The sequence below is a fragment of the Castor canadensis genome, chromosome 2 (assembly GCF_047511655.1).
Source record: "Castor canadensis chromosome 2, mCasCan1.hap1v2, whole genome shotgun sequence".
In the NCBI taxonomy this organism is placed as follows: domain Eukaryota; kingdom Metazoa; phylum Chordata; class Mammalia; order Rodentia; family Castoridae; genus Castor; species Castor canadensis.
Window position 1 is genome coordinate 141,894,901 of NC_133387.1, and position 12,952 is coordinate 141,907,852.

At 41.3% G+C, this 12,952-nt stretch overlaps 1 protein-coding gene across 3 annotated transcripts in view; it reads right to left on the reverse strand.

The window, feature by feature from the left end:
- Positions 1-10,372, reverse strand: part of Leo1 (LEO1 homolog, Paf1/RNA polymerase II complex component) — a 30,626-nt gene extending 20,254 nt beyond the window's left edge. For all 3 annotated transcript variants that reach the window (XM_020162043.2, XM_020162041.2, XM_020162044.2), the window contains exons 1-2: positions 10,223-10,372; positions 2,091-2,777 (exon numbers count right to left, since the gene is read on the reverse strand). In XM_020162043.2, the coding sequence (XP_020017632.1) occupies positions 2,091-2,777; positions 10,223-10,280 (745 nt within the window). In that variant the 5' untranslated portion in view covers positions 10,281-10,372. The remainder of the gene's footprint in view (positions 1-2,090; positions 2,778-10,222) is intronic.
- Between the last annotated feature and the right edge of the window lie 2,580 nt (positions 10,373-12,952).

Genomic DNA, 12,952 nt, shown 5'->3' on the forward strand with positions numbered 1-12,952 from the left:
GTGTAGCTCAGTGATAGAGTGCTTGCCTTGTCAAGGCCCTGGGTTCCATCCTGTATACCACAGGGAAAACAAAAATTGCAATAAACAGACAGGAAAAAAAAAATCAACTTTACTGCATATTAATTTAAAAAATCAACTTTACTGTATATTAATTTTAAAAATCAACTTTATTGTATATTAATTTTAAAAAAGTCACTGGGCACAGTAGTTCATGTGTCCCCAGGACTTGGGAGGCTAAGGCAAGAGCATCACAGGCCTAGAATACATAGCAAGATCCTGTCTCTAAAATAAAATGAAGACAAAATTTAGAAAAGGAACACTGATAGAAATGAGAAAAGTAGTACTAAAACTTTTGATCAAATTTATATATGGCACTTTATAAAAGAAAAAAGGTAAAATTTATGGAAAGAAAGAGACAAACTATTTTTACCTAAAAACTTCATGAAAATCACTGGACACTGGTGACTTACACCTGTAATCCTAGCTACTCAGGAGGCAGAGATCCGGAGGATTGCGGTTTGAAGTCCTCCTGGGCAAACAGTTCATGAGAACCTATCTCAAAAATACCTAACACAAAAAGGGCTGGTGGAGTGGCTCAAGGAGTAGGCTCTGAGTTCAAGCCCCATTACGCAAAAAAAAAAAAAAAAAAAAAAACCTTCCTGAAAGTCCAAAAGTTAGCAGGATGACAGCTCCAAGATTCTCCACTATGATCCCAATCGTGAGTCAGTGTGGCAGTACTGGGCAATCAGATCCTTAAAGATTCTGATTATAGTACAAATAGTCTTACTTTGAACTACTGCAGGTCTCTGCAGGTCTGTATCTATCTCTGGATATTCTACCCTCCTTTCCTAAAAATACCAAAATGTGGTTGGGACTGCTATCCTGTGAGGTTATAGGGAAAATATTCCACCATATTTAAGCTCTGTAAGAAAACAGGATGGAATGTAAATAATGTAGATAACCATCTATAGAAAGGAATCAACCCAAATGTTACTTCAGAAAACTTCAACCACTAGCGGTATGGCTCTAGCAGTAGAGCAGCTACCTAGCAAGCTCAAAGCCACAAGTTCAAAGCCCAGTGCAGCCAAAAAAAAAGCTATTTAAAATAATAAAAAAAATAGAAAGACTTCAACCTAATTAAGGTGACTTTCATACAATACAGAGAAAGGTGATTCCTAAAATTTTTAATATCCTGTGTGAAGGATTGTTGACTTAAGCAGAATTATCTCAGTGTCAATTTCAATAGGGGACCCAGAAGCAAGAGGTAGGCTGTGTGTTTCCTGTAGTCTTTAGGGAATGGGTGCCTGACCCAAGCTCATCTCCACAGGGTGGGGACACACATGACAACCTGTCACCACACAGTTCCACTGTCCACATTTGTGTTTTCTACATGTAATGCTCCCTGGGCAACTCCTGATTAGTGTTGATTTGCACCCAGAGAAATACAAGGATAAGTGAGAAAAAAACAATTCCCTGAAACAAGTAACTTTGCAATTCAATTTTTATACATTAGTTTATTATAAATTTGATTAATGTGAGCCTAATCACCTCTGGATCTCCAAAAGCTAAGTTGAACATAATGCCCACACCTTAAGTATGACCCTGTGGGGATATTTCACAAGCATCAATTTTCTCCAGGTCAGTCTGTTCTCACACGAAGTGTGCTCCATGGTCACCACGAAAATGGAACCAAGTCAGTTCATTATGTAGCTCCTCTAGCACTACACGTCTTGTTTTCTAAGACTGTCCTTGATGGGGTTTCGTTTTCCTTTTGAGGTGCTGGGGATTGAACCCAGGGCCTCACATGTGCTAGTTAAGTGCTCTACCACTGCCTCACACCCTCAGCCCAGGACTGTCCTCTTTAATCTTTTTTTCTCTGCTCTATCATCAATGAATCAATGGAAAGAGAAGACATAGAAAGAAATAATAGGAAGATTTAGAAGAAGAAAAATGTACAGTTAGAAAAGTCGAAATGGAGGGACAGAAGAGAAAAAAATAAAAATGGGTGACAAAGGTGGAAATGATAAGGCATTGGGCCCATATTGAATCAATGCTCTTATGAAACCACTTGGGACCCCTAAACATCCCACCTGATTTGTGGTCCTGGTCCTCTTCGTCATCTGAGTGCCTCCGGTCTTCGTCTGAGGCCTGAGGCCTTTCATCATCAGAGTTTTGCATTTTCTCTTCATCAGACACCTGTGGTCGCTCATCGTCATCAGAATTCTGCTTCTCATCGTCATTATCTGAGGCTGCCGGCCGCTCATCATCAGAGTTGGCCTTTTCCTCTTCAGACAGCTGCTGCCTGTCCTCATCATCTGTGTTCTGCATTTTCTCCTCATCGTCTGAGTTCTGCAGCTTTTCCTCGTCAGACTGGTCACTTTTCTCTTCTCGGTCCCACTTTTCGTCATCCGAAGGTGCTTTTTCGGAACCTTCTGCCTCTGAGTGATGGCTCCCTCCATCCGATCTGTGACCTTCGTCCTCATCATCGTTATGGACCTCTGACCCGCTGTGCTGATCAACATCAGAGCCATCGTTATCTTCATGCTCAGAAGGCTCAGAAGCTTCTGATCTGTTGTCCGATCTTTCAGAGCGATTGTCACTGCCACTGTGACGAGAAGCTCCCTCATCCTCACTGTCATCTCCAAAGAGCTCCTTATTACTTGGCTGTTCAGAATCACCTCTTTCGTCTTGGTCACTTTCGCTTCCAGAGGCATTACTGGAATGGCCAGAAGCAACATTTTCCTGATCAGAATCCGAGTCAGATCCAGAGTCAGAATCTATGAGAGCATACAAACAGGTGACATCAGCAAAGAAAGTCACAGTAAAGAACTCCCACAGTCCATCCCAGTTTAAGAGCAAACACAAAACTGGCAAAAACTATTAGAATCACTTTCTCAATACTCTGGACACTGAACAAAAGTTGCAATAACCAGGGGAATGATTTAAGAACAACTGGCTGAATCTCAGTATGAAAACAGAACTCAAACTCAAATAAATCGCCTGGTGCCAGTGGTTCATGCCTGCAATCCTAGCTACTCAGTAGGCAGAAGTCAGGTAGGATCGTGGTTGGAAGCCAGTCTGCCAGCCCAGAAAATAGTTACATAAGACCCTATATCAAAAAAACCTATCAAATGGTCTCTAAACTGAAGACTACCCACAGAGTGGGAGAAAATATTTGCCAGCTACACATCAGACAAAGGACTGATAACCAGAATATATAGGGAACTCAAGAAACTAAATTCTCCCAAAATTAATGAACCAATAAAGAAATGGGCAAGTGAACAAAACAGAACTTTCTCAAAAGAAGAAATTCAAATGGCCAAAAAACACATGAAAAAATGCTCACCATCTCTAGCAATAAAGGAAATGCAAATTAAAACCACACTAAGATTCCACCTCACCCCTGTTAGAATAGCCATCATTAGCAACAGCACCAACCACAGGTGTTGGTGAGGATGGGGGGGATGGGGGGAAGGAACCCTCCTACATTGCTGGTGGGAATATAAACTAGTACAACCACTCTGGAAAAAAATTTGGAGGCTACTTAAAAATCTAAACATTGATCTACCATATGATCCAGCAATACCACTCTTGGGGATATACCCAAAAGACTGTGACACAGGTTACTCCAGAGGCACCTGCACACCCATGTTTTTTGCAGCACTATTCACAATAGTCAAGTTATGGAAACAGCCCAGATGCCCCACTACTGACGAATGGATTAAGAAAATGTGGTATTTATACACAATGGAATTTTATGCAGCCATGAAGAAGAACGAAATGTTATCATTCGCTGGTAAATGGATGGAATTGGAGAACATCATTCCGAGTGAGTTTAGCCTGGCCCAAAAGACCAAAAATCGTATGTTCTCCCTCATATGTGGACATTAGATCAAGGGCAAACACAACAAGGGGCTTGGACTTTGAGCACATGATAAAAGCTTTAGCACACAAGGGAGGGGTGAGGATAGGTAAGACACCTAAAAAACTAGCTAGCATTTGTTGCCCTTAACGCAGAGAAACTAAAGCAGATACTTTAAAGCAACTGAGGCCAATAGGAGAAGGGGACCAGGAATTAAAGAAAAGGTTAGTTAAAGAAGAATTAACTTAGAAGGTAACACACATACACAGGAAATCAATGCGAGTCAACTCCCTATATAGCTGTCCTTATCTCAACTAGCAAAACCCTTGGTCCTTCCTATTATTGCTTATACTCTCTCTTCAACAAAATTAGAGATAAGGGCAAAATAGTTTCTGCCTGGTAGCGAGGGGTAAGGGGGGGTAAGGGGGAGGGAGAAATGACCCAAACATTGTATGCACATATGAATAAAATAAAAATTAAAAAAAAGAAAAAACCTATCATAAAAAAGGGTTAGTGAAGTGGCTCAAGGTGTAGGCCCTGAGTTCAAGACCCAGTACAGCAAAAAGGGGGGAAAATAAAAAAAAAAAAAAAACAAACAAAAAGAACTCTTGGTGTCTTAGCTCCCATCTTCCAGTCCCTAGTTTAACCACTGCCTTCAAGATAACACCTTTCTGTACAGGTGTCACTAATAGAGAGAGCAGAATGAGAAAATGAAGAAAAATTAACAGAGCCCCAAATATAGGTAGGAAAAAATTGTACAAGGACACCAACTTTATCAACATATGCAGGGAGTCCTGGGAAAAAAGAAACCAGAAAGAACATTGAAATAAATAATGGCTGAGCTGGCAGAGTGGCTCAAGTGGTAAAGTAACTGCCTAGCAAGTGTGAGGCCCTGAGTTCAAACCCCAGGACCACCAAGAAAAAAAAAGGCTGAAAACTTCCCAAATTTGTTGAAAACATGAGTCTACAAAACCAAAAGTTTCAGTGAATGTCAAACAGAATAAACATAAGGAGATCCGCACCTAGACACATCATTATCAAACTGCTGAAGACAGAGAAACAATCTTGAGAATAGCAAAAGAGAACTGTCCTGCCAGGTATGGAGGTACATGCCAGGTATGGAGGTACATGCCTGTAATCTCAGCTACCCAGGAGGCTGAGGGAGGAGGTTCAACAGCTCAAGGCTAGTGATGGCAATTTAGGAAGACCCTGTCTGAAAATAAAATTTTTAAAAGGAAGCAAGAGATAGCACTAGCCTAGCATGCATAAGGCCCTGGGTTCAATCCCCAGGACTACACAAAAAAAAAAAAAAAAAAAAAAAAATCCCACAGAAAGGATCTTCAATAAGGACAAAGATGACAGCTGACTTCACATCAGAAATCACAAAAGCCAAAAGGTGTCCACAAGATGATATATTCCAAGTGTTGAAAGTATATTGAGCAAGAATTTTCTTTTTCTTTTTATACTGCTACTGATGGAACTCAGGGCCTTGCACATGCTGGGCAAGCACTCTACTGCTATGAGTCCCCCCCTGCAAAGCTCAACCAAAAATTTTATGTAATGCCAAATTATGCTCCAAAAACTAAAGAAATAGAGAAAGCCAGACATGATGGCACACTCCTGTAACCCCAACAATCAGGAGTCTGAGACAGGAGGATCACAAGTTTGAGGCCAGTGTGGACTACATAGTGAGACCTCATATCCAAAGAAGAAGAAAGAATGGAAAGAAGGAAAAAAGGAAGGAAGGGAGGGAGGAAGGTAGGAACAAAAGAAGGGAGGGAAGAGGTGAGAAGAACAACAACTAAGGAAATAAGATAAATGAAAGAAAAAAACTTAAACTTAAAACTTCCTCAAAATGAAAAATTTGTGGAACAGTTCTTTTTGCTGGGGATCAAAGTGCTCTACCACTGAGCTACATCCCCAGCCAAAGACATTTTCAGGAAATTGAAGCCAGGTGCCAACGGCTCACACCTGTAATCCTAGCTAATCAGGAGGCAGAGATCAGGAGGATTTTGGTTCAAAGTCAGCCCAGGCAAACAGTTCAAAAGATCCTATCTGGAAAAAAAAAAAAATCACACAAAAAAAAAAGGATTGGGGGGGTGGCTGGTGTAGTGGCTCAAGGTAGGGCCTTAGTTTAAACTCTAGTATGTATATATATATATATATATATAAATGCCCAATACCCAACACAAAGCATGTCTGTGGCTCAAGTGGTAGAGCACCTGCCTAGCAAGTGTGAGGCCCTGAGCTCAAATCCCAGTACCACCAAAAAAAAAAAAAAGGTGAAAAAACAACGTAGAAGAAAATATTTGCAAAGCATACATCTGCTAAGTGTCAGTATCCATAATTATACAAAGAACCTTTAGGGGTTGGGGATGTAGTACAGTGGTAGAGTAGGCCATGCCTACACAGGATTTGATCCTCACTTCAATTCCCAGTACCAGGTGAATGAGTTGTTTACAACTCAATTAAGACAACAACCCAATTTAAGAAACAGATGAAAGGCTCAAATATACATTTCTCCAAAGTTCCACACATTGGTAACAAGCACTAGAAAAGACCTCATCTCATCAGACATCAGGAAAGTCAAACAAAGCACCGAGTCACCACTGGACTCCAGCAAGCACGGATATAATGTGTGTGGCTTTTACCTTTTTTGAGACAGGGTCTTGTGTTACCCAGACTGGTCTCCAACTGAGCATAAGTGGTCCTCCTGCCTCAGCCTCCTGAGCAGCTGGGGACCACAGCACCTATTTCTTTTTTGTATTTTAAAAAAATAAGGGGCTAGTGGTATGGCTCAAGTGGTAGAGCACCTGCCTAGCAAGTGCAAGACCAAGTTCAACCCTCAGTACACCCCCCCCAAAAAAGAAAGAAAAACATAAAAGAAGTGTTAGCCAGGATATGAAGAAGTGGAAACTTTGTACATTGCTGGTGGTAATGTGAAATGACCCAGCAACTATGGAGAACAGTTTGGCTGTTCCTCAAAATATTAAACAGAGCCTCACACCTGTAATCCTAGCTACTCAGGAGGCAGAGATCATGAGGACTGAGATTCAAGGCCAGCCCCTATCTCGAAAATATCCAACACAAAAAAGGGATGGTAGAGTGGCTCAACTGGTAGAGCGCCTGCCTAGCAAGTGTAAGGCCCTGAGTTCAAACCCCAGTACTGCCAAAAGAAAAAAAAAAGGTAAACAAATAATTATTATATAATTTTGTAATTCCACCCCCCTATATATACCCAAAGAATTGGTGAAAACAGGCACTGAATTTTGTACAATTAATACACAATGATAAAAAATTGGAAAAAAGTCAAACAAATATTTATATGTGAACATTCACAGCAGCACTATTCAACTAGCCAAAAGGTAGAAATAATCCAACAAAAGGTAGAAATAATCCAACATCTATCAACAGATTAATGGACTAACAAATTTTGGATATATAAATTCTGAGGAATGCTATTCAGTTATTAAAAGAGAATAAAGTACTAACACAGGCTATAATGTCTTGAAAACATTATGGTAAGTCAAAGATGCCAAACAAAAAAGGCCACATGATATGATTCCATTTATATAAAATTCCCAGAATAAGTAAATACAGGGTGGGGGGGAGCAAATGCTTACTGAGTACAAGGTTTTATTTGGGGATGATGAAAACGTGTTGGAACTGACAGAGGTGTTGGTTGTATAACATTGTAAATGTGTAAAATACCACTGAAAAGAATGGATACAAGAGGTGACTATGATCCATGTACGTTATGTTCGTGTATAAAAATGTCATAATGAAATGCATTATTTTATACAATTTTAATATGCTTAAAAGTGGAAATGCACCATATTAATTGCTTAGAGAACTGTAACATCTTTATCAGTTATGTGACACATTTTATATTTGTTTAAATAAAATGAATTACTTTTCAAAAACTGTAAAAAATCTGAAAACAAATAAACCACTGCCAACCTACTTATGAGAATGGTAAAATTATATCAACAAGTTGTACAAATATTATGAAATAAAAATGAAAAAGTAAAAAAAAAAAACCCATTGAATTGTTTACCCTAAATGATTAACTTTACATTATGTGAATTTCTTTTCAAATTTGTTGCTAGTAGACTAGAAATGCTAAAGATCTTCAGACTGAAATGAAAAGACCACAGACAGTAACTTGAATCCATGTGATGAAGTAACACCAATAAAAGTAACTAGATGGTAAATGTAAAAGTCAATAGCAATGTGTTTCAATTTTTCAGTTAGATTTAAAAGACAAATATGTGAAACAATATTATAAATCTACAATATATAAAGATGTAATCTATGACATTATACAGAGGCGGAAACTACCTGGGGACAATTTCAGTTAACTGATATTAATCCAAAGGAGATTGTTACAAATTAAGATGTAAATTGTAATCACCAGAGTAGTCACTAGGAAAAAAAAAAACACCTTAAAAATATACAGACGTATACAGTTACAACAGAGAGAAATCAGTCATAAAAGAATGCAGTGCCAGGCACAGGTGGCTCATGCCTGTAATTCTAGCTACTTGGGAGGCTGAGATCAGAAGGATCACGGTTCTTGAGAACCCCTATCTCCTCCAAAATAAACAGAGAAAAACGGACTGGAGGTGTGGCTCAAGCAGTAGAGCAACTGTTTTGCAAGTGCAAAGCCCTGAGTTCAAACACCAGTCCCACCAAAAAGACACACACACACACAAAAAGACCATATAAAGAACAAAAAAATCATGTGATCATCTGAAATGATGCTTTTGACAAAATGCAATACCCTTTTATGCTAAAGCCACTCAACAAACTAGGGTTACTTCCTCAACCCAATGCAAAGCATCTATGAAATCCCCACAGTAACATTGTGGGAATGATGAAAACTTTTACATATTTTCTTCCTAAAATCAAGAAGAATACAATGTCTACTTTCACCACTCCTACTCAACATTATGCAAAAAGTGATAGCCTGGGCACTTAGGCAAGGAAAAAAAAAGATTCAGGTTGGAAGGAAGAAGTAAAACCATCCATATTCATACATGACATGATCTTATGTGTAGAATATCCTGAAGAATCCACAAAATAAACAGCTAACATTCATCAAGGTTGTGGGACAAGCCAGGTGCTGATGGCTCATGGCTGTAATCCTAGCTACTCCATTTATTAATGGCAAGATGAAAGAAAGCTGTAATGTGCGCAGAGTGGCTCAAGTGGCAGAATGCCTACCCAGTAGGTGCCAAGTCCTGAGTTCAAACCCCAGTGCCACCAAAAAGTAAAAAGGAGGCCCAGAAACAACTATCTCCCACACTTCTGTGTTGGGATGGGAAAACACTGCAGGATACAATTTACTAATTCATTGCTGCTATCCTTCCAATTACTTATCAAATATGCAGTAAGCATTAATGTAAGCTTGGTGCAGAGCGGGGGGACTTATTATATCCCCTGCACCTAGCAGGATAGCTGAACCAAGGCAGGGATCAATACTTACTGTGTCATTGGAGGTCTAACATAGAACTATGCCTTGAACTGATATAGACAAGGAAAAATGAGGGGCAGAACCCATCCAGTAGAATTCATTTTTCTGTACCTCCACCGTTGCTCCCTTCTTTATATCAATCACGAATAAAGTAGAGTTGGAGAAAATGCAGGAGGAAAAACTAAATAAATACAGCAATGCACTTCGGAAAGGGGAAAAATGTAAAGAGAAATAAGCTACTTTGAGCCTGGACGGTTGCAACAATTGTGAACTTGGTCTTGGCTCTTTCCTCACTTCTAATAACTTCTATTGTTTCAAATAGAAACATGCACAGACCTATGCCAAAAAAAACTTCATGCACCATAAACATACATTCATTCATTCATCTCATCGGCATCCCTCATCCCCACTCTACCAGGCGTTTCTGCAGGACTTTGGGGGCGCAGCTGATCTGCAGTGCGCAGCTCGATCCTGGCACTCTTCCCAGGCCCCTGGCTGTGACATCGAGGTCCCCATCACGCCGGCTCTCTCGTCCCCTCTGTCCTCGCCACCTCGTGCCCTGTTCCCGAGCACATTGCCATTCATTCAGAGCCCTGACTCTGGATTGGCCGGTGCAAAGCAGGACACGGCAGGACCCCGGGGGTCCTCCCAGGCGTGGATCGCACACTCCACAGCCTCTCGCAACCCCGAGGCACTCACTCTGCGTCAGTGCCTCGGTCCCCGCCCTCCGGGAGAGGGTGGCACCGCCGGCGGTGCAGGGGGCGCTGAGGCAAGAGCGGAGGAAGTGCCCCCATGCCCGCAGCGCCCGCGCCTCGTGGGACCGGAACTGGATGGCTGCCAGGCTCCCGCCGAGCACCCCTCCTCCGAAGCCCAGCCGATCCCACCTTTACGCTCGGCATCGCTGTCCGCGTCGCTCCCGAAGAGATCTTCCATATCCGCCATTGCCGCTCACGTCCGCTGCTGCCTCAGCTGGGGCGGCTCCGCACCGGGCTTTACGGCACAGAACCCACGAAGCGCGACAGAGTCGCAAAGACTCACTCGACGCACTCCTTTCCTTCTGTGAGCTAGATTTCGCGTCCGCCCGGTTGGCAAGCTCCGCCCCTTTCGTCAATTTCTTTTCTTGCGGGCCGGACAGAGCGCGGCTTCTCAGTTCTGGACGCCCCTGGAGTCGGCGGTAATTGGGGCGCTCAGGTGAGAGGCCTCGGACTGGGTTCCACCTGTCACTCAGGCGGACCTGAAGCGCTCGCTTATGTGCTGACCAGCGGAGGCTCAAATTTGCGGGTCTCAGAATTCCTTGAACCTCTTAAAAGTTCAGGACCCCAAAGACGTTTTTGTTTACGTGGGTTATGGCTATATTAGGAATTGAAGATATTTTTAATTTTTTTCTTAAATAAGAGACATGTTAATAGTCTTTTAGCTTTAAATGACTTTTTCTGAAACGAGAGAAAGAGAGAACTGAATACTCATACCTGCTTTTACATTGAATCTGTGGGTAAATGTTTTGGCTGAAGCACGTGAAGAAAATCTGGCATCACACAAACGTGTGCAATTGGAAAAAGGACGGCTTTCTGGGATTCCGAAGCCAGGCTACTTCGACCACTTTTTGACCACTGCAGTGTAACAACAGTGTTTCTAAAACATCCTAACTCACTATATAGACACTTTATGTATACACACTTTATAAAGTTGATACAAATGTTTCACAAAACATTACTTCCCTTAGTACTGAAATGCACGCCGAGATTTCCTATTCTCATATTTGATTCTAATTTGTTTTTGTTTTTAAATGCTGGCAGGTGGGTCATAGTGGCGCATGCCAGTATTCAAGGAGGTGAACAGGATGAGGCAGGAGGATCACAAGTTCCAGGCCAGCCTGGGCTAGGGCTGGAAACGTGGCTCAAGTGGTAGAGTGCCTGCTTTGCAAGCATGAAGCCCTGAGTTTAAATATCAGTCCAACCATAAATAAATAAATAAATGCTGGCAGGCAGCGCAACCCACTGTACTGATTTCATGATTTACTAATGGATTGAAAGCTATGTCTGGAAAAACAATTCAGAGGGTTCTGTTGGTTTTTTTTTTTTTTCTTTAGCAAGAAAAAATTTGATTTTGCTAGCAAGCATTGCTACAGTTGTACATTGTAAAGTCCAAAGAAATGAAGTGCTCTGCACAGGTTCAAGATCCAGATCTCTTTAGGAAACTTCATTAAATTTAGTATTAAAATATGTAATTTGGAGTCTGGGGTGTAGTTCAGTGGTAGGTATTTCCTTACTATGTGTGAAGCCCTGGATTCCATCCCCATCATGGCAAAAGAAAAAAAAAAAAGTACATCTTGTGCTAAATTATTACTGTAGGCCAGTATGAATGGTCTTATACAAGCAACATTGAATTTTTTTTGGGATTTTTTTGGATATTTTGTGATATATAATTATTATTACATATACATGTAGCACTGGGGTTTGAGCTCAGGGTCTTATATTTGCAAGCACTCTACCACTTTTTGCATTACATTCTTTTTCTTTTTTGATTGGGTTGGTGTTAGAACTCAGGGCTTTGCACTTGCAAAGCAGGCTGTCTATGGCCATACCTCCAGTCCATTTTGGTCTGCTTATTTTTTGGAGATGGAGTCTTCGAAAGTAGCTAGGGTTACAGGCGTGAGCCACTGGTGCCTAGGCTGGGTTTTTGGTTGTTGTTGTTGTTTTTTGCCTGGGTCCTCCTGGAATGCAATCCACCTACCTAAGGCCTCCCATGTAGCTGATATCTCAGGCCCTGACCACCAAACTGGCTTACTTGTTCAGAAGGAATTTTGTTAACTTTTTGCCCAGGTTTGCCTCAAACCATGATCCTCCTGATCTCTACCTCCAGAATAGCTGGGATTAGAGATGTGAGCCACCACACCCTATGACAAATGTATTTTTCATTGCCTGACAGGTGTGTGGGGGGGTTGAAAATGAAATTGAATAGTATAAAACAAAGAACTTGTGGCTCTCCGGTGGCTTTTCTGACTTGGTATTTGCTATGCCTTATGCCTTATGCCCTAGTTATCATCAACTGTCTCTAGGCAGGAGTTAACTCACAGCCTGACTTTCTGCTAAGTCAATCACAGTCTCACCATCACTTTCCAGTATTTCCTGATTGTGGTTATACCCAGGTTACTTCAATTGAAGGTTAGAGCAGCACTAAAACATCACCATTTACTCCCACAGCTAGAGAATTTCATTCATACTAGTTTGTGTTTGACTAATTTAACCTTGATTCTCAGAACATTGACTTATGAGACACTGCAATAGCCCCAAACAGCAAAGTTTCAACTAGGTTAATTAACACAATGTAAAGAGGTTATCATTGCAAACGTTTTTGAGTTTTTTGGTGGTACTAGGGGTTTGAACCCAGAACCTCCAGCTTGATAAGCAGATGCTCTACCACTTGAACTATTCCCCCAGTCCTTTTTGCTGTGGTTATTTTTCTGCTAGGTTCTTGAGTTTTTGCCAGGCGGACCTGGACCACAGTCCTTCTATCTGTACCTCCCACGTATCTGAGATGACAGGCCCACCACACCCAGCTTTATTGTTTGAGATGGGGGTCTCTTGAACTTTTTGCCTATGTTAGCCCCAAAC